Below are 23160 nucleotides of genomic sequence, written 5' to 3' on the forward strand. Positions count from 1 at the left end.
TTAGTGTGGGTTACTGTTTGTTTAATGTCTTTGTACCTTCCGCTGTTTCCTAATCAGTTGATGAAGCACCCTTCCTTTCTCAATGAGGATTGTTCATACAGTTCCAGTCATTTTTATTTGCTGTTCCCAGCATGTCCATCCAGTTCCCATCTGGTTCCAAGTCAGTTTCCAGCCAACAGGAGTCTCCCTCCCTCTCCTGGGGCAGGCTTACTTTTCACCTTTATCCCGCCTATGCACGTCTGGGGTTTGACCAAGAGATGGTGGTTCTTTAAGGAAAACTCAATTGTCTTGTGCAAATATCAGTAGCAAATTAGAATAAAAATAGTTAATTGCGGTAATTAAACAGTGTTTCTTACAGTTATCTAAGAAAAAAGTTTAAAAACTCATCTTAGCCTAAATTAGTCCAATCTAGAAAGCTGTTACATCACAATGTGATTCGGATAATATAATCTGGTAAACCACTGACTGAGTATATCACTGACTGTTCAATAAGCTTTAACATGAAGAAAAAATATAGGTTATTTTCAGTTGTTTCCATGCACTGGTGCTATGTTTTCCACAACTGTTGCACACTTAGTGTCACGGTTTATGTTCTGTTCCATGTCGTGTCTCGTCATTTCCTGTTTTATTTTGAAAAAGCACTCACCTTCTCCTCTCGTTTCAGGTAACTTTCCCTTCCTCCCGTGTCAGACGTCTAATTGTCTTCCCTGATTCCCAAGTGTATCCACCTGTTCCCCTTGGTCCGTCATGTGTTCAAATAGTCTGCGTTTCCCTTGTCTTGTGCCAGTATGTTGTCTCCGTTTGAGCATCATTTCCAGCCCTCGTCTTGTTCCATAGAAACCACCAGCCTGCAGCGAGCGTTTCTCCTGCAGTGCTGTCTTGTTTGTAGTTTGTTCATAGCCATAGTTTATTTATTGTAAGGTAAGTTTCATAGTCTTGTTTGTTCCTCCGTTGTGAAGGAGAGATTTTTGTTCATAGCCACCTCCGATTAGCGGAGCGTTCATAGTTGCCACCGTTAAAGGTGAGTTTTTTAAGTTTATCGTTAAAGTTCATAGTGCCTCTGTTTTTGTAAAGAGTGCGTCTTTTGTTTTACTCTGCCTCATTACGAGAGTGTCTTTGTTTTGTTAGCGTTCATAGCTTTCCTGTTTTTCTCCCAGTTTGGAGAGTTTTATGTTTTGTAAATTTCATAGCTGCGGCGAAGAGTGTTTAGGATTTTTACAGCCTTATCTTTTGCGCTGCTGGGAGATCGCCCTGCATTGCTCTGTGTGTTTATTATAATAAAGTGCCTACGGTTCCTGACACTTAGCACACAAATGTGAACTATAATATGTAATGTGACATGTGTTATGCCCCATCTAGGGGTAACCACGACACAACATAATTGTGACCCATTTTCCTCACCCTTCAAGCAGCCACGGAGACATTATTTAGAATTTAACATGACAATTTATATATAATTCATATAAGAAATCTAATATCCCCTTAGATATGTACTAATAGGCTTCAGGACGGGCCATGGCCAAAACAACAAACAAACAAACAAAACTATTTTCAAGAGGGAAGCTGACCTAAACAAAGCAAGTTCAGAACAAAAGACAATAATTTACCTCCCTCAAGAAAATGATTTGGCAGCCCACCCCTACAAACTCCAAAATACAATTTTTTTTTTTAAATTTATTTTTATTTTTTTACAAGTGTGGTAATGGTGTGGCTGGTTGGGAGGAGAGGGAGATAAGTCGGAAGTCCACCTGCTGTCATAATCCCATCTCTTTATAAAGAAGTCCACTCCGCGGTATCCAATCCTCTACGGGCTCTTGAAGTCTTAGCCAATTGGAGCTTGGAACCTGCACACTGTAATTTGCATAAAATTAACAAAAAAGACACAAGTCGTAACAACAAGTAAATGTGAGAAAAATGCGGGCTTTTATACTATATGCAACCTTACTTAACATACTGCTCAGACTTGAACGGATAACAAATACTGCATGTGCAACTTTGTTCTTTCTGTCACTTTCACAGACATGTCTGAATGAAGCGTAAGAAACAATGGAAAAATTATCAGTGTATGAATCAGATGAAGCTATTAATGTTATGCATATCATGAGTGAAAAGGTCTTTACTTACTCACAGGCACTCTTGTAAGAGGAAAAAAACATACTGAAAAATGTAGAATGAATTACAAACAGAAGGTGGGAAAAGGCAAAACCATTTCAGAGGGACACCACAGTAAATCACACACCCTTTTGCCTGTTGCTTAAGAGAGCTGGAGGCAGAAAATGTGTTGGTATAATATGGAAATGACAGTATAATGGATCTGTGCATATTTAACACTGTCCCACCTACTGGTCTGAAAAACGCTGGCTTGTTGTGCAGCACACTTAATGCACTAAGCTGCTCTGCCTTGTCCATAGGTGCACTGCCAGTCTCTTAATTTTGCACTACAGTGTCATCAGTTACTAATTTCTTTTTAACTGTATTAACTGTCTGAGAAACCAATGTGGCGTGAGAGTAGAATTGAAAACAATTCCCTGTGCTGAATGTATAGCACTCGGAGTCCTGTTCATGTTGTGCTGTGATCTGCAGCTATAGACTTGGTGGTGTAACTGTTGTAAGAATGGCACATTCCTGCATTAAGTGCTGAAAATGTACCCTACAGTGTAATGTTAATGCTGTGATTACTCTTACTTGACAAGCAAGTGATGTTTATGGTCACATTGTCTACTTAAACTAAAAAACAAACTCCCTTTCACTCTTTCAAAATTTGACTGTATCAACCTGGTTAACTCTCAAAATGAAGTGTTTGTAGGATACAAAATGAAGAAATTACTTTGCTCCACTTAGCCTTCAGTAGAACGGGATGTTAGAGCATATCAACAAATTGTCCCCAGCATGATTTTACGTGTGTCAATTCAGGAGTTTCATATAAAATTTTTAAGTTAAGAAAACAGAGTTAGTGACAATTTAGTGTTAAAATCTAGCACAGATGCCTTTTGTCTTGTGTTTTGAAGGTATTGTACATCAGATTATGCAATGAAGAATATCTTTCTCTGCCTTGACCAACTAGAGCCTTTTTGGCTGGTTTTATGATCTGTGAAACATCTGTGAAAGAAGCACTGGCAAACAGCATACTGTTAATATTTTTGAGACTTTAGAGCAGTGTGCATAACAAGATGGGGGAAGCTGTGAAGAGACCTTTTACTGTGGCTGTGCCGATGTCCTCTCACAGGCTCAGTAGTCTGCCTCTCTGTGTTTCTCCTGCCACAACTTTATAATTTGTTTGTCATGACTGATCAGATCAGTGAGATATGGTGATTATTTCCATTAGCCATCATCATATGAAGATGCAGTGTGGGCTATTTAGGCTAGCAGGAGAAGCATGTCAATATTGGTAAGTGTTGTGGACAGAGACAGGGCGGCTGACTTTTTAAATCACTGACATTAATTCATTCCAAAGCAAGACACAGATAGACAGGCAGCATCCCTGTTACCATAGTAGTGTAACTCAGTCACACTCCTGCCTGCCTAAACTGCGAAAGGGAAATGCATGGCCTACTCGAAAATGCTGAATAAATTACAATCTGATATATCTGTGGATTTTTCTTACAGTCCCACTCACTTATGAAACATGGTGTGCTAGGCTGCTCTGCCCTGTCTATATGTGCGGGGCCGGTCTCCTCCTGATCTTATCAGCTATGACTTTGTTTTTAGTTGTGTGAACTGTCTGGAGAAAATGAATGATAGTGTAAGGAAATCAGCGACTGAGACTGAGAACAGTGATTGTGTGACATTTGGCCACCATGCTCATTAAAATGTTGCACTCTAAGTGTGTTGTCAAACTCCTGTCTGTTCAATTCTGTAGAATATGAAAGACTGACCTCTGAGCTGCATGGTGAAATCATTCCTCAAACACTTAGTGCAATGTGCTGTGGTTTTCCAACATGCAAACAAACAAAGTGTGACTGTTTCACACTCCTTCACTGAGTGCTGACAAGGTGGCCTTCCTTGTCAAGCTTAACCACAACATTTGCTGTAACTCCTTTGCTGACATTTTGAACCTGGTTAATTCCTTGTTGATGATCTTCTGGGATACAAAAATTAAGCACAGCTCCACTTTGCCTTCACTGTAACAGGAGAACCATCAATGTCAATGCTGTAAATGCTACAAGTTCCTTAATTTTCTTGACTGCAACAAGCAGCCACAATGAGCGGCACATTCTAAAATAGGCATAAGTTTCCATGTTCACCTCTATGATCTAGAGACAGACTGAACACTGTTATAATTGGCTTTGTTCTTAGACATTATGTATTCATATTCTGTATTTTCCTAAATAACCTATGTTCCTAGCTGGTACTTTTCCACTCTGCTCATACTGCACAATAGATGACCTTAAATGGTCCAAGACCTTAGAATGACATAAACAACTGGGTCAGACAAAACATCTCTATTGGAGTAGGTCTGGTACATTAGATCCACGCCTAAAACAGCACTCACACATACACACATTGTTTATCACATCCAAAGAACACAACGAGGACAGTGGTTGGCCTGCTCATGCCACTAAAAACTGGCCAATTATACTCTGACAAGTGTGAGTACAACCTCTGTGAGATAAAGCTGAAGATAAATATGAAATGTTTCCGGATATCGGGGCTCGGCCTGACGGATTTCCCGCGGGAGCTCTGTCACTCCGAGTCCAGCGCTGCAATATACTTTACATGTGACCACTAATAAATACTTTGTTTAATAAACGATTTCTCCAGCTTGTTCTTGGGCTTCCAATGAAAGAATCGGGCTAACAACACTTAAGCCTATAGTAACACTGATTTTCAGATGATTCCCATAAATAACCCATAAACACAAATAACTAATTATATATTTTATAAAAGACTGACTGTGAGGCTACATCTCATTTGCTTTCAGAGAAGTTTTGAATATTTCCAATGTCTTCTGTTGTTTTGTCAAATGTTTCATGTTTCAAAATGAAGGTTATCCATAGCATTATTTTTTTGTTTGTTTTCAGGTGAATGAATATTTTAATTAATTAATAGGATAGAAATCCACCTTCTCACATTTTACTCTTCAAATTGGAAAACTGGGCTTCACACCAATTTACAACAATCACTGCACCTGTCCGAGGGAGAAAGAGGCATTGCTGCATTGCTGATTAGGAGCGTTACTAGCCAGGGTTGGTTTGTTGATGTCATGGCTGGGGGTGGTGTTATTTGTCTGGGAACCGGCTGGCAACTGGATGGAAGCCGGCTAGCAACCGACTGAACAGAGCTACTATTTTGAGTGGATACATCTGTAGTTTGCTAGTGTTTCGTCTGTATTTAATTTTAGCTCTTGAGTCCCCAGTAATTTCCATTGACAGCAATGTGTCTCCAAATTGTGGACTGCGAAGGAAATAGCTTTTGAGAGCATTTACTGTGACATATCAATGGATTTCCAAATCTGTGACTTTGTCGCATTGTCTTTACATGCTGAGCAGAATGTTCTTCAACTCCTAAAACGAAGATATCTATTGCTTTCTAAAAGAGAGTGGCATTACTTGCTGTGTGTTGAAGGATTGTTGGCAAGTTGATTTAACATTGTGTTAGATCTACAATGTCAAACAGCTCCAGTATTTGCCAATTTAAAAATACTGCAGATTATCATTTAAAAGCAAATCCCTGTCATGTTTTATTCTCTTATCTTTAGTGTCTTGATTAAAATCTCATCCATAATCACTCCGCTCATCTTCTCTGCTGCAAAGTCATCAAAGTCACTTTTTAAGAATCTGTGCTTATAACTCTTCCTGCCCCTCTTTCCCTTTTCCTGACCTTTCCTTCCTTTTTCGCCTCTACTTTCTTGTAGAGACATGACGGTCAGTTTACCATCATCCAGCTGGTGGGGTTGCTGCGTGGCATCGCAGCAGGTATGACCTACCTGTCTGACCTGGGCTTCATCCACCGAGACCTGGCCGCTCGCAACATCCTGGTCAACAGCAACCTGGTGTGTAAGGTGTCTGACTTCGGGCTGTCCAGAGTACTGGAGGATGACCCTGATGCTGCATACACCACCAGTGTGAGTTTTCACATTGAGGCAAGCATTAATGCAGCAACACACTCACACACACACTTTAAGAATAGAATAGTCTGGCATCATCATTTGACAGAACTGAGAAACAACTGTGAATGAAAACACAGACGTTCAAGCCTAAAAGAGCAGATGAGGTAGGAAAGAAATCCATCAAGCCACTGCTGCCTCTCTAGCCACTGCTGCCACACACACATGCTTGTATTGATAAAGAACTGCTTCCCCCAGTCATAAACCAAAACTTTATTGGTACTAAAATGGGTCTTTTAAATAAGAATTGCATCAGTCAGCTGCTTCTTGTAGAGTTGTCAAAAATGACTTTTTTGTCTTGCAAATCAGTAAAACACACAGCCAACACACCTCAGTGTGTAAAAGCTGACAGACTTTTGATAATCCAGTAAATGTGCTATGATTTTGTGCCTGAGCAAATCTAACAGCCTCTGTGGAAGGAAGGTCTGCTGCACCCTCTGTGTCCTGCTTAGGGAGGTGGGGACACCTGGTCGGGAGGCACTGCTTTGAACGGCCCAAACTTTAAGTATAGCACTATACTGTTGAAGAAGTTTTTGTTTCAAGTTTGATTTGTTCTGTCGCTCTGTTGTTTTCCCCTCGGTCTCTTTGAAGACCAAAACAAACAGAATGTACAGAAAACCGGAAGCTGTAACAGTAATTCAGCTTAGGATGCCTGAAGAGTCCGGGGATAAAGGTGAACAAAAATCCATCCAGATTAGTTAAATCTAAAAGACTAATTAATAACGCTTGAACATGAGGAAAACAGGCAAAAGGACTTACAAGGAGAACAGGCTGGTCAAATGCAGGATGATCTGGCAGGCTAAACAGATGAACTGACAAAGAGAGAGGGAAAGACACGAAGGTGAAAACAATTACAGGTGACGTAAAACCAGATAAAACACAGGGAAAAGAAGAAGAGAAAGAACTCCTTTAAAGTATAACAGAAGACAAAGCTTATTAAGGTGCAGAAGGTAAACTTATTTCTTAATGTAACTGACAGAAATGTAAAACAGAACAGAAGCTCTAAGAAAAGCAACGACTAAGAAATCCAAGACAGGTGCAAGAGAGCTTAACAAGAATTAAACAAAACTAAAGACCAAAATGCACAGATCACAAGTACAGCTATGTGCTACCACACAAACCTGTTTTGGACAAAAATTCTTTAAAAACATGCTTTGCTGTTCTACACAGTTATTACTGTATTAGACAGTACCTAGCCTGAGAATTCACATCAGTACACACCAAAGCTGGCCTTAGCCTGACTTATTCTCAGATATTGACATTACTTCCACATATCATTTATTTGTTATCAACTAAATTTGAATTAAATTAAACTGAACTGCTTGAAATCACATCTTAGTTCCTGTATCACATATCGGCTTCATAAATTCTAGACTTTACTCTTTGTCCATTTTTCTGGTTTATGCAAGTTTTAGGGTAAGTTTTAGGTTTACGCTCGTTTGTTTGCTTTTGGTCTGATTTAATGCTGCATTCAATATTAAATGGGTACATGGAATTTCAAACAAATAATTGAAAAGAAAAAAATCAAAGATAATGCCAGTAAGAACTCAAATGACCTAACAAGGATATTAAACATTAAGCAAAATACTGGTAGAACATTAATGCATTTTCTTCTTAAGTGAACTATATATCTGTCCACCAATGAGAAAATGTTGTGAATAGCAAAGCAAAAAGCAAGAGGGAAAGAGACATCCCACTTGAATACAGCATAATTTAATCTTGAATATAAACATTATGAGGCTGGATAATTCTACTTTGAGATAACAGTACCTTTCAAATCTGAACCGCTCTCTGTATTAGATATATCAGGGCTGTCCAAATTAACGCGTTAATAACCGCTCTCTAACTTCACAAATCAGGAAGGGATTTTGTCTAATCTTGTGGATGGCAAGCTAAATTGGATAAAGACGATGGTCTTTCGAATGGCAAGTTCATCTTCAAACTGCTGCTAGATGGTTTTCTTGGAGAACCTGGACAACTCCACCTACTGCAAAGTTGGACACAGTTACAACGTGTGAGATCATTTTCCTAAAGTGTGAATGTTACACATTGGAAAGAATGCTGTATCCAGGTCAATATTCCCTTCCTGTTGGATGAAGAATGTTCTGAACAGTGTTTATTTGGACAATTTGTTTTGGGATGTTAATGTAAATATAAAATGCTTTTGCTTAAAGAGCGCATGTTTGTCTGATACCATGTTGATAAGAGAAAAAAATCAATTTAAGGTGCATTTAGAACATTTTAAAAACATGTATTTTATGATTAATCATGAGTGAACGATCTATAGATTAATCGCGACTAAATATTTTTTTAATCGATTGACAACCTTAATATATATATACATATAATATAAATATGATAAAGTCTGAAAGCAACACAATTGTTGCAGTAAAGAGAACAGGCATTAGATACATAAATACAGTAAATCACAATTTATTGTTATTATCATTATTTTTGTTAAATTCTACAGTGAGAACATGGCATTTAAAAGGCCATTGTCCCATTACAAAAGTATATGTAGAGCCTACTAATTACATGTATTTTATTACATTAAAAGTGTTGCAGAAGCATTTTTGTAACCTTTAGGACAGTCTTCTTTCAGATGCAAGGCTGGGTGTCATAAATGCTCTTTATTGTCTGTAGATTCATTTTAGTATACAAGCTATAAGATTCAACATTAACTTCTTATACACATGCACAAACATATTCTTCAGCATGTTGGTGAAGACAGCCTCAAACAGGTGCAGGAGAAAACCTTTTTAAATTCCAGTGATTTTCATTAAGATAAAAGTTATTGTTACTTTCAAATCTTAAAAGTCAACAAGAACAAGCTTTAGAGTAAGCTTTCAGTCTGTTTTAGATAAGGATTTCCATCCACTGAAAATGTCCCTCATGAAGATGCTCATCGGTGAAAGCTGAAGAATTCAGATGTCTGTTCTTTTTATTTTATTTATTTATTGTCCAAGAAAACTGACTGGTGGGAAGATAGTAGTTAAACTGATTAATTTAGCTTTGTAATGTGTGGAAAGTCATGTGTAAATAGAACTTCATTGTTTTAAATCAATAATGTTCTGTTACATATGTACAAAAATTTAGAAAAGTTCATGACTGGGAATGACTACTTCAGATCCCCTGAATCAGTCTTACTAAAAATACCAACTTTACTGAACACTACCATCTCTTTATGCACATCAGTCTAAAGAGACATGAACTTTCTTTCACTTATTGTGCAAAATAGTGGATGTCAGTGTATAAACTATGGGACTATGTGACTAATCTTGTTAATCTTTATGCATAGAGGACATCCAATCATTCACTATTATTCACTTGTTAGATATACATTATATATTATATATTTCTAGAGTTTAATCATTGTGTATTTTGTTTAAAGACCAAAAATCCAACAATAATTACTTAATTCAAAAGCTTTAGGTCACTCTTCTTCTGTGAAAAACAACAGACGTGCCTCCTCAGAGCCTTTCATCATTTTCGTTTGGCTTTATGTTTCAACTCTTGTAGTGTGTCTGTTTTGAACATCTGTCGTTGCTGTCCTTTCTTTTCTTTCGCCTTTGCTTTTTGTCACCTCAGTTGTCTTGGTGTCTCCATTATTAGTGGTTTCAGTTTGTTTATCCATTAATCAGCCTTTCCAGTGTGGTGTTTTTTAGCTATGTTCAAAATTGAAGAACGTTTCTATGTCAGATTTATCATCAACACAGAGCTCAAAGAAGGAACAGAGACACACATACAAAACATACTGCTCTCTTGAGACACACTCCATATGACCCATAAGTCATTGGAGTTCAAGTTATACTTATTTCAGCACAACTTTACAGCAAGAAAAATGCCTTCACATTGTCATAACGAGGTGGTTGCATGTAGTGTGGTGGTGAAGGTGCAGATATTTCAAAGAAAAACTCTTGATTTATTATAGACAAAACAACAAAAAGGCTGAGCCAGAATATAAAAATCTGAACAGGGAAAAACTTTGCAAAACAAAACCTGACTGTGAAAACGTGAAGATACCTGACATGTACAAACCTGACTTGACAAGGAGTGCTGGGACATGGCATCAGTGACGGTGAGGATCTGGCGCCGAACATGAAAAAAACCTGGAGACGGAATACTGAAGGGATTGGTGAGTGAAGGCAGCTGAGGGGGAACACACAGGTGATGTGGGTGAAGCTGATGGCAGGGCAGAAGAAACTGAGGAAAACTAAAAACTAACCAGGAACATAAAACAGGAAAAAAAACTACAGACATGACACTCAAAGCAATATCACCTCTACAGGGCTTATCATGATTGAGGTTTAATAATTGTTTGATTTGATATTCTCTTTATAAAGTTTGTGCCGTTAAAACTTATTTCATTTTAATCAGGACATGTAACTTAAAAGTTAATCTTAAGTAAGTGGATGTCGTCCATCATTTAACGTTCCTTCATGTATTTCAATATTTCAGTGTTCATCACACACTTCTAAAGTAGTTCATCCTAACATACAAACTTGCTCTACTGACATTTTTGTATGTTTTCTGATGTCTGTAATGCTACATCTGTCTTTTGCTGTTGGTTAATGAATATGTTTGTTTAATTTCTCATGTTAAGCGTTTTCTAATTGTAGTAATTCATTAAACATTAATCAATGTTATTGATCATAAGAGATCAGCTTTTGCCACCTTTTCTTGTAGGCAAAGGCTTGAACAGAATCATCAGATCAGTTTATTTTGGGCAAATGTATATAATTCCAAACATTTTGTGTTCAAATGACGGGTAAAACTATATTTACAGTTCCACTGAGATCTGGCTTAGAAAGTGGCACCAAGACAACAATAAAAGTTAGAGACAATCACACTTTTGCTCAAGCAATACAAATTCAATCTAAGTCACATGAAAGTGAGAGCAAAGTAAAATTGTCTTGGTAGTGTAAGTGCTCCAGCAGAGAGCAGTTCAATATTAAACCTTGAGACTGTTGGGAACAAATGCATTGGGTCTGATGCTATCAAGTCGCTGCACACAGATGGAAATCAGTGTTCAACACATTTGTCTGTTGCTGCCTGTAAAAGCCAGCAATCAGATGACATAGTTTAAGGTGATCATGAGCATCATCACCCAGAGACACTCTAAAGGGGAAGCAGATCATAGACTGTGATATTGGAGATCTTACAGTACTATCATAGTACACCTCAAATTAATGCTTAATAATGGCTGACGATTAATACAGTCCCAATTACTGCTTGGAAAGTGTCGAAAGATCAGCAAAGCTGCTTATTGTATGGAAATGAAGGTGGCAGCAAAGTCACTTTGAAGAAAGTGAAAGTGAGATAAGGATAGTGTTTATCCGCTGCATTAGTTTTACATGTTTAACAGGACATAAAGTGTCTGTAACCTTCAAATGTGTTAAATAACCCTCAGGGAACGCTTTGTTTGTTTAGGAAGTGATATCTTCATACGTCAACCTAATTAAGTGTCAGTTTTATGCCAAGAATAATGTAAGTAGTCCACATGCTTGCTAACATTTGCAAATCTATTCTGGTCCTGGACACATATCTACACTAACTCTCTTTATTGTGTCATCTAACTTTAACTCATAAATAACTCTAGCTACTCTTTAAAAAAAAATGTCTTAGTGGTGCATACCGCAAGTATGTACATGCAGCAAAGTTCTGTACTTTGCATTTGTATGTCAGGTACCAATTCTATGTACTCACTGTGAAATTCTGTGCTGATACTGATGTTAACGATAAAATTTTGGCCATTGGCTGATAGACGGACTTTGTTACTGATTTTCCCTTTAATGCTAACAGTTAAGGATTTAATGCTAAAAACTGTTTTAGAATATTTTAGTTCTTCATGACACTAACTTTGAATAAATATTCAAAGTTAATTTGTGTAAAAAAGACTCTTTACTCTTTACTCTCAATGACTTATCAGTGTTTACATCGCCGACAATTTTGTGTCCAGTTAAATGTGAATAAATTTAGTTAGTTTCAGGGCAAAGTTAATGCAACGCAGCCAGGATACACCAGATACACGTCAAAGTCAAATAACTGTGATCTTTTGACTAAAAGCAAACTTGTGATATATGTAAACGTGTTAGACTGAAATGGTATGAAGTTGAAGTTCTAAAGTGTCTAATGTTGGATTAACATAACAAGATAATCCATTTAGGGGTAGAATTACTCCTCCTGTACGTTCAATTGGACACAGATCCTGCCCTGAGATTTGACAAGTACGTAACAGATGACATTAGTTAACAACAGGGAATAACCAAAAGGAATAGCACACGTCTCAATTGTAAAAAGAAAATAAAGCATAAATCAAGTGCAAAATGTAGCAGCACAGCTGTCTGATTTAACACTTGGCACCGATGGAAATTACTTTCTGCCAGCTAAATTGTTTGTCAGTTGTTTTGGTCTGTGATGTAATACACAAACTGGAAAAAGCTCAATACAATCAAGCTAAAAAGGAGGCATATTACATATTTGGTGGAAGTGCTGAATGCACTTCCAATGAAATTAAGTCAAGCTATGACCGTGACTTAACTTAACTGTGAAGAGAAACATTCTCATTGATTATAATGTATGTGGCTATGTTAGCTGTTGTTGTAAGCCTGGTTAAGGTAAGATTAGGATAACTTCTGCTTTGAGTTGGAGGACATTGCTTTTCAGGTAATTAGATCAGAGTCACATCTGTATCTAGAATGGATTCTACTTTCTGGTTCAGTTTATCCTTTATTGCAAGCTAATTCAATTATTTGTCCATTACTTTTGGACACCTTAGATATTTATCCATTATTGAACTACTTAAAGTATCTATCCTTTGTTTTATACCCTTTAAAAAAATCCTTTGCTTTGAGTTATTTCATAATTTTTGTTTATCAAAGCTGTTTGACAATTTATTAAATAGTTAACTACTTTAAAAGTAATCCCATTGCTTTTATAAGATATTTCTTCTGATAATTATTCTTAGCCAAATTTTGAACCATGTGCCCATGTGCTTATTTTTTCTTTTACATTTGCTCTAGTCCTCTTGCACCTGTCCCACGCTACAGGCTCAACATTTTGATATTTAATTTAGCTTTTTCGGTATAACCATCTATCCTTGTAGCCACTGTAACTGTGGAAATTCTTCCTGGTTGGGAATTACTGCTCATGCAAGTAAATCCAACAGGATAATGGTGTAGAAGAGACTGACCCAAATAAACCACAGATTTTGTGTATAAAGCAGGACCACTGAATCTGAATCACACAGTCTTTTCAGTAGTTTTGGACAGCCACACCAGAAAAAGATTAAACAAACTTTGCATCTGGATCAGACTCTCCTCTAAATATTTAGCAGTCTGATGCATTCTGCTCGAACTTTATTGTGTTACTGACAGGGTGGGAAAATCCCAATCCGATGGACAGCACCAGAGGCCATCGCATACAGAAAGTTCTCCTCCTCAAGTGATGTCTGGAGCTATGGTGTGGTCATGTGGGAGGTGATGTCCTATGGAGAGCGACCATACTGGAACCTCACCAACAGAGATGTGAGCTCTGTTTGTTAAATCAAATGTCTTTAACAGAACCATACTAAACTGGTATTTATTGTCATACCAAACACTTTAGACTCATGCATACTTTACTTAACAATATGCAGGTGATCAAATCTGTGGAAGAGGGCTACAGGCTGCCTGCTCCTATGGGCTGCCCTGCTGCTCTACACACACTCATGCTGGACTGCTGGCAGAAGGATCGCAACGAGAGGCCACGCTTTTGCCAGATAGTCACTGTTCTTGACAAGCTAATCCGCAACCCAGAGAACCTAAAGTCTATGGACATGCTCTGCAGGTGGGTGGGCAACTTAAAAGATCCACATTTGCAACAACACAACATGGGTGCTTTGTGTCCCATGCAGAGGTGTCTTTTGATTTAATTTGCCCCGACAGCTCGCCAGCATTTAATCAAATATTGGTTTATGTGATTAGAGGATTAAGCTGCAAATCAAAGCAAAGAAACCGCTTGCAAGGGTTTGAGAAGATGATCTTCTGGACAATGTATGGTGGCAGATTGCGAAGCCACTAAGTAACTGTCCTGTTGTGGGAGGTAGAGTAAATCCAATCTCATCCTGCTGCTGTCAGACATGGGTGCAATGGGATAAAGTTGCAGACTAAAGTTTCCCTCAAAGTTCTCTGGCAGATGAGACGAGTGGTCTTGTTCATTTTCCATTAATCTCATCTCTGATAGACGCGCTGTGTGTTAAGTAAAAGCCTTGCTGTGATATTGACATTGATCTGCAGTGAATCTGGGAGCAGGTTTGTGAGGACACCTGGGCTAAAGCTGGACCTGTGTAAATTGCTCAGTTCAAGTCCCAGGTCCTACAGAGTCAGTGATGCATGGCACTGCACAGGGATGGTGGGTAGAGAAGTAAGCAGAATAGGAGGAGGAGTGTTAAGGATTTCTTCTTGTATTAATCTATCCAAAGCAGCTATCATGCAACCAGAGCCACCACCTCCGCTCTATCATTTTAACTGCTATTGATTTTCTGTTTCGATTACTTGTGCATTTCAAAGCTCCCTTTCCCCCCAGTCACTCTACCTCTCACTCACTTTTGACTCTTCTCGTTTTAAGACACTCTCAAACTAATCTTTTTGTCGTCCTATTCATCTTCCTCAGTTCTCTGCCTGTCTCCTGCCATGTCTCTTTCTCTCTTTGCTACAGCTTAAACAGTCCTCCACTGATGGAGAGAGCTATCCCTGATTTCAGTAGCTGTAACTCAGTAGATGAGTGGCTGGACACCATAAAGATGGGTCGCTACAAGGAACACTTTGCAGCAGGGGGCTATCACACTCTGGGTCACGTCATAAGCATGAAGCAAGGGTAAGTGCTGACTGTAATAGAGAGTAATAACAGCTCAGAGGAGACGATGAGCTGTTAACAGGAGATGACTGTTGGAGGAGATGTAAGAATCTACGAGGAAGAGAAATCACAGCTCATAGAACATTAACTGCTAGACAAACGGGGAGTGCTACCGTGTGCTCACTTCAGAAACTAAGACTGGAGACACCACTGAGATTAATTTACATTGATTACAAGAACAGCAAAATAGAGGGTATGAAAAGATAAAAAAATTATATTAACGGTAAATTAGAGTAGGAACTGATAGCAAAATAAGGAAAACTAAGGCACTAACATTTAGAAATATGGATCAGCACACAGTTTTGATGCTGAGGAGTATGTTAATGTGCAACTATTCTGATTTACATCAAAGAGACCGGAAGATAAAAAAGAATATAGTCCACCAGAGAGAAATTAATTTGTGGTCTAAGGAGAAACAGTGTAGAACTGGGCCAGTTTGGTGCTGAGTTAGCTACATTAGCCAACAGAACCTGATGCCAAAGGATCAGCTGCATAACAACGGTATAACAAAAGTGAAGCTACACTTTACAATGGTTTCCACATGAATAAGAAACAAGACTTAAATGTTCAGTTGCTAGATCTGTTGGGCAGCATCTCAGTACTTTGTCACTGTGGGTCTCTTGGGATCCTGTACTGGTGTCCTGACGCTGATGGAGACGTAGCTTGTGCAGCTGCACAGGGTGAACAGCTAACTGCTATCAATCTCACATGATTCTAATAGCTTATCTGTCCCATCTGTCACTGCATAAAATATTTAGGCACACAATCTTTTCATCCAAAATAAGCATTACACACATTTTGTTGTAACAGCTGCACCAGTAAAGACACGTCACCTCACCTGCACAAAGTGGACCCAGGCGGGAATACTAACTGATTATCTCCTTTAGTTGAGAAAAGCTGTGGACTCTGTCATGAAAGGCTGCAGCTTGTGCATCATGGATCATTAAGACTGTTTGTGTTTGTGCCATATAGGGATATGCAGAGGCTCGGCGTGACGCTGATGGGCCATCAGAAGAAGATCATGACAAGTGTCCAGCTAATGAGGGCGCAAGTCCTTAACAAGAGTGTCCCATCGGTGCACGTATAACTCCAAAGCTGAGGTTTCTCTCTGCTGAGGTCTAGAAGCCCAGGCTTCTCTGTGGTCAAGAAGGACTCCATGGGAAACAAGATCATCAGATATACAAGAGAGATATGTGGGAACTTTGCAAGACTTTTACCTGGGAGATTAAAGAACTAAATGTGAAAAGGTTTTACTTACGGAGCAAGTAAACATGACTACTTTGGGACAGACTTCTGTTTTTTCTTCCTACCCAATTCTATTTTATGTCTTGTTTATGAATGGACAGACTGCCTTAATTACACAAATTGTTTTATTGTCTACAAAGAGAGGATAATTTATCATGAATTTATCAGAGTAATATGATTTATTGTAACAGGAAAGAGCAAGAGCACAGTAACAGGTGTGGGTGTTTTTACATGTTCTGATGACACTTGCAGCCTCTCTTGCAACAGCAGATTGAAGAGAATGAGGCTTCAGCAGGAGGAACTAAGGAAACGTAAGATAAGGTTTGTCCAGCTGCCAGATCATCTCCACCATGGAGAAGACCTACTTCACCCAAGGCTATTATTGCCAGCAAAAGGCACATTTCTCCACCATCCACCCTTGATAAATGACCCCTGGAGGGCCCTCAAGCCCTTTACCAAGTCTGAAGCTGCATGGCGCACAAGTATGGAACTTAAAAGATTTGTGTGATTCAGTTACAGTGCACTTTATTCTACAATCTCTCTGTGTTGTAGAGGCTTTGCAGTTGTGTTACAGAGCTCCTTGCACCCATGACCAGAGTCACAAAAAAGATTTATTTGTTTTAGAAATATTGATTAAATAATGATTATGTCTACAACATAAAACCCAAGAAGGAAAAAGAAATATCACCCCCACCCCTTTGTTTTGTAATTAGCTCACCTATAACATTCCTATGAAAATTTATATCTCTGTCGGTAACCTTAAAAGAAAATATATTCAAATTGCATACATTCTGATTAAATTTAGAGATTTTTTTAGTTTTTGTTGTGGGCATATGTTTTCCAAATATTAGTATTTCAAGTTGAAAAGCAAGGGTAGCTTAAATACACTTTTTAAAGTTTGGATCTTAAGAATAGTCATTTGAAAAACTAACCCCAGTTCATCAAATCGCTATTAATAAATGTCAGGAAATACCAGTAAGAGGACCTTGAGTGAAGATTCTTCTGTTGAAATGATTTATTATTATTCAAATAATTCAGCATTCAGTGCTTCTCAGTTTTTTCCCCAAACAACTTTGCTAAGCCTGTCTATGTAAAAAAAATACAGTGGGCTACGTAGTTTTCAAGGCATATTATGCTACACGCTTTTCTTTTATTCCTTTCTGATAAGGAAACATTTTTTCGAGCTTTAGAACATTGAAAAGCTTTCAGAACACCCCAGATATTAGTAGTGTACAGTTTCACGAACAAAATCACTGCCAGCTTTTTTTTTTTTCAAGAGTATATTTTTCAGTGTTAGCCATGTAGCATACAGCAGGCTAATTCAAACAAACGGGCTGATCTTTTCAAGCTGTTTTACACCACATTACTCAGTGTTTACCACTGGTGCACAATGTTAAGCGATTAGCTACTGAGATTAACTGCCAACATACTTAACTTGCTTACATTGCTTAGCTGCTTTAGCTAGCCACTGTTAATAAATCTGAATAAAAATAAGCCACATGCGTTTGTAGAAAAATATCAGGACAAGGAGCACATATTCATATGCTAATTTCTATTTTGAAGCGAAGCAATGATTGTTTTACAATGACTGTCAAGGCCCCCAACATGGCTCTCAGTCATCCCTTTTTTGACTAAATCAGGACTGTTCCCATTGACAATTTGTGACAGTAGACCAACAACTCTGATTGAAATGTATCACATGATTATAACAAATCTCAATGTAAGTATTATTGTGGAGAAATTCTTTACACTTTAAATTCTTTTACATGTTAAACTCATTATATAATAATGAAAAATTCAACTCTACGTCTTTTTAGCTTGCGACCAAATTAGATTAGGAACTATACCCGGACTGCAGCGTCAGTCGCTTCTGAGTGATTTCTAATTTTTCTTCTAAGAGCCGTCTCATTCTCTTGATTTTTATTTTTTTTTTTGACATAATGTTGCAAACAGCCTTTTAATTCATGGAGGTCAGTTTTAGAATCAGCATCAGCCCTAATGCTATTCAGTGCAATAAATCTGTGCCCCTGAGTACATATCTGTACACGCATTTTTTTCATGAATGAAGGGAATCTCATACATATGAGCTACATAGACTGTAAAATAAAGTGTTACTTCTAAATGTTATTACACTGTTTGCCTCAGTCTTGACGAAAAGGTGAGGAAGAACAAATAAGTAGAATGTTGAAAACTGAACACTTAAAAAATATATAACCATCCTAAATTGAACCCCTTTTCCCCTCTGTCCCATTGAATGTCTTTTCTTGTGCACCTCAGAAGGTTTTCCTCTAGTTGGTTGATGTCAGTTTTTATTAGGAAAGATCCTTATAATATTTCTTGTACAATAGTGACATTTCACTACTGATTCAGACTATTTTTTCTTTTCTTTTTTTTTCTTGGACACTGGACTTGAACTGAATTCGTGTTTTATAAAGTTAGGATATGTTTTTGCTAGATGAATTGATTTATAATGTATACTGGAAGTTCAGTCACTGGAAGGAAGAAAAAAAGTTACCAGATTTCTTCACATTTCATTATTTATTCATACTCATTTGTTTCCAAATAATGCAATTCTGAAAGAATTTATTACCGTTGATGAATCATTCTTGTTGCTAATGATAAATCATAAATGTGCAAACTGTCCATAAATACACAATAAAGGAACGTTTGTCTGTGTGTGACTGCAACAATGAATCTATGACTTCTTGTGATAGAATTGAAAGTTCTGTTGAGGAAAGTTAAGAACGTTTTCCAAGGAAATTATTTTATGAGGGTTTAAAGCTGCACTTGTCAGTCCTTCAAATCAAATGATTGCCTACAACATGAAAGTGTTGTAAGACGTGATCAACTAACTACTGCTGAAAGATGTTACACACATGCAGTGTTTTTCTATTACATGGTACAGGTTGATATGGCTTGGTACGGATAGCAGACAATTTGTTTTTTAGTGCCACCTCAGTGTAGTCTGGATGTTTTACTGATCATCATAGCAATCATCTTTTGTCTCCAAACTGTAACTCCTGGACTTTGATAGAAGGGTTTGCAAATGTCTTTTAAAAAGTCCTGCCATTTATAGGTCCTGGGATATAACATGTGATGACAAAGGAAAACGACCAAAAAACGAAGAAAACTATCATATGTAGTGGAAAAATGACAATAGTAGCTAGCAAGCCACATATTTTCATTGTGAAAGGAGCTAAAAGCTGCACAAATGTCAACTGCCATTTAGCTTACATTGTTCATGCGAACTGGTAAATGGTAAATGGTAAATGGACTTGTACTTGTATAGCGCTTTTCTAGTCTAGCTAGCTGCCAGTTCATTTCGTTCTGATGGGTCAAAAAGAGCTGATAATGTAGAAGAAAAGAATTGAGACCAACACGTCCTCCAATTAAAACAATCAAATAGGACATGCAGAGATTACATACAGTGGTTTAAACAATGGTACATGATTCTGATACCCAAATACAACTACTGTTTTTTTTTGTCACCACTGTGTTATGATCAGTCAATAACACAAAAACCCTTTTTTTCACTTCCTGGTTAGGTTTAAGCAATATGACTACTTAGTTAAGGTTAAAAAACTAGGTGTTTTCACAAATAATTTATTCACTATTTATTTTCTTTTGTAAATATGTACATCCTAGTGCTGGACATATTACCGTGTTATTTTTGCGTTAACTAATTAATTCATTATCGCTGACAATTACTTATATATATGACGTGCTGGTAAATATATTCATAAAAACAACTGATGAATGTTAATTATTGAGAAAGGAGAAGGGGTAGGATTAAATAAGCATATGCTTCTTCCTACTCCCTTTTGGACTAGTTATGTTAACATTTCTTTCTGTATTTGTGTTTTTTGCTATTTTGATTTGTTGTTTTTGTTTTTTGGTTGTTTTTCTCATGTTTGAAATAAAGCCTTCATTCATTCATTCATTCATTCATTCATTCATTTAAAACTGTCAAAGCAAGATTGGGAATATATCATTTTTACAATACCATTATCACTCTAATGGACGCCATTTTGATAGTTTCTCCTAGGTGAAACTTTTCAACATGTTACATTGAATCTTAGTCACTGCCTAGTTTGATTTAGGTCATAACATACCTGGTAAGGGTTAGAAAACATCATTGTTAGGAGTAAAGTACATTCTTTGTATTATTCCACTGTTGCCTCTATCAGCACCATTTTGACAGTTTACATGCAGTAGCTCTTACGACTGCAGTTCAGTCAGTTCAGTTTATTCATATTGCACTAATTCAAAACAAAAGTCATCTCGAGGCACTTTGAAGAGAAAATTGTATGCAAGTTCAATTAGATACATTATGTTTGTATTTATACAGCATAATGACAATTGATAAAATGTTGCCTAGCTACGGAAAGCAGCAGATCCTCGGTCTTGAGCCTCTGCTAGAGTTTTATGTTTTAATGTAATAATAGGGCACTCTTACCTAGCATGAACAAACGACTCATGTTTTTTGGAGGTAGACAGTCTCAAAGAAAGAAAAGAGCCAATATTCATTCTGTAATTTTTTCTTACTTACTTATTTTTATTGGGCTTGAAGTTTTATGCTTATTTTTCATCCAGAGTTTTTCAGTGGCTCTGTTCCTGTTCCCATAAAAATGGGAAACATCTGCATGAAGCCCTGACTGTGTCTGTGTATAATAGCCATCAGAGAGATTTGCCGGTAGAGTGCAGCACCATTTAAGCCTCACATGGTATAAAGATAATTTATAATGAATAGCTTTCCTGTTTTCAAAGAAGACAGAGTTCAAGAAAATTCTGGCCACATCTCTGACAAAGTAAACCATAATTTCTTGCTCTGCTTGGTCACATAAAAGAGGCATATTTATAGTCACCCTGAGGTGAGACTAAAAACAGCTACCTTAATGGTTAGTGGGGGAGTTCTGCAGTGAATTGCTTTTTTTTATTTATTATTATTTGTGGGAATGAGGCCTGACCCAGCTCTGAAACATAATTTCAAGCTTAGCCTGTGTTGGGAATGGGGCTGATGAATCTGTATATGAGTAATTGTCCTTTCCTTCACCTTAAGAGGGCAGTTAGAAGATAATCCTCTCCTTAGTGAAACAAGGCCCAACACAACATCATTAATCTCATTACTGAGGCCGTGTTGCTTTGTTGCCACAGAGTCCCATGCCCAATTATCAGCCACCACCCTGTCCCCATGACAACAATGAGTCTCTCCCATCACAGACGACCATCTTTACTGTCCCCGGATTGACTTCTCTGTGGAGCTCTGTATCTGCAATCAAGCTTCCTCTGAGCCTTGGCTGCATCTGTGTCCTCATGTACCCTGGATGTCCTGCAAGTGGAACACAAATCCGATCACGACAGCAAGATGTTTTGCCATTTCTTATCGCAATGCAGCAGGTCCTCATCATGAGGGAGTGGAGGACAATACAGTTGGATTTAAGCATTTATCGTCAAGTTTGTTTCTGCTGTTAAAGAAGTACAACAATACAAATTCATTAACAAGCCCTGAAATCTGCATAAATCTCTGCACTGAAAATAATGAACTCTTTGTGAACAACCTTGGAAAGATGCATGTGTGTAATCCCTTCATTTTATTTCATCAGGCAAACAGTCTCTGAGAGAAGCCTTCACTGTGAACTGCCCCATCAGTTCACTGGGGGTAGTTTTAAATTCTGTCTGTATTTTTCCTTTTCTGTAAGAGAATGTGAGAACTTTCCCCTGTATATAACAACTGTATTTCCCCTCCACTATTTTACAACACTTTATTTGACAGTTGAGGAAAGAAATTTGCAGTGAAATAGAAGTTCAGTTGAAAACTGTTGAGTTCAGAACAGCTCATGCTGTCTGACAGCCTATTGACTGGAGAAAACTGCTCCAGAAAATTAATGGTTCATGCACATTTGCTGCAAAGATAGAGGCTCCTTTCACACAAATTAGAACCTGATCAGAGGGCAAGCTTGGGTAAAAATTTGTGTTTAGGATTAATTCCCTTCTAATTTCTTATAATTATTAATAAACACAGTCCTGTGATCAAAAACTGATTTCCACAACATAATATTATTGAGGAGAAGCAGATTTAAAGGTCACATATAATCATATAATAATTTTGTCTTTGGGTTTTTACATGTAAGCGTGTGCATGACAGAAGACATCAGTAGGGCAAAGTATCACTTTGACAAAAACAAATTGGAATGAAAGGAGAGACTATTATGTTATAAAGATATTTTTTCCAAGTCCACTTTGATTACACTTTAAGTCATTTTCACACATAAACCAGACACATGAACCAGATGTTCTGGAGAATGGTCAGAGTAGTGCTTACTGGCTTGAAAAGAAAGGCATCAAAGCAGAAACTAGTATGTTGACATGTGTCATGTCTATAGTTTTTTCATGTTTTATGTTCCTGGTTAGTTTTTGCCATGTTTTCCTCAGTTCTCCTGCCCTGCCATCAGCTTCACTCACATCACCTGTGTTTCTACCCTAACCTGTGTTTCACTCCATGACTAATCACCCTCCTCAATATTTAGTTTCCAGGGGCCTCATGTACAAAGACTTGCTGGATTTCCCACTGAAACACAGTGTAGCGCAAACCAAAATGCCCTCCAACGTACAAAAATATCCGGATGTATCAATGTGTGCGCACGCATGAATCCAAGCACATTCATTTTGTAAATCCCAATCAATGTAGAATTGAGCGCACATGTCGGAGTACCCGAATCCTCCCTGTCCACGCCCCTACTTAAATATGCAAATCATATTTAAATGAGCCCTGCACTTGCGATTCCTCTCTCTGCACTGTCAGAAAAGACAAAGAAAAACTTCACCGAAACCGAAATGGAAGTGCTACTTTCTGAAGTATAAAGAGGACGTAAGAGGAATAGGAGGGAGAGCGTGGTGCAAGGCTGTGAATGCGG

At 37.8% G+C, this 23160-nt stretch overlaps 2 protein-coding genes across 2 annotated transcripts in view; both read left to right on the forward strand.

Annotated features, from left to right (window-relative positions):
* Window positions 1-18922, forward strand: part of epha8 (eph receptor A8) — a 162287-nt gene extending 143365 nt beyond the window's left edge. Inside the window, exons 16-20 of the mRNA XM_072382925.1 lie at window positions 5855-6064; window positions 13483-13632; window positions 13743-13933; window positions 14804-14962; window positions 15974-18922. Of these exons, the coding sequence (XP_072239026.1) occupies window positions 5855-6064; window positions 13483-13632; window positions 13743-13933; window positions 14804-14962; window positions 15974-16088 (825 nt within the window). The 3' untranslated portion in view covers window positions 16089-18922. The remainder of the gene's footprint in view (window positions 1-5854; window positions 6065-13482; window positions 13633-13742; window positions 13934-14803; window positions 14963-15973) is intronic.
* The window catches only part of cunh1orf50 (chromosome unknown C1orf50 homolog), a 274707-nt gene that overhangs the window by 116329 nt on the left and 135218 nt on the right, over window positions 1-23160 (forward strand). The gene's annotated exons all lie outside the window — the stretch shown is intronic.

This window comes from Leuresthes tenuis, unplaced genomic scaffold (genome assembly GCF_036924035.1).
Source record: "Leuresthes tenuis unplaced genomic scaffold, fLeuTen1.0.hap1 SCAF_3, whole genome shotgun sequence".
Classification (NCBI taxonomy): Eukaryota; Metazoa; Chordata; class Actinopteri; order Atheriniformes; family Atherinopsidae; genus Leuresthes; species Leuresthes tenuis.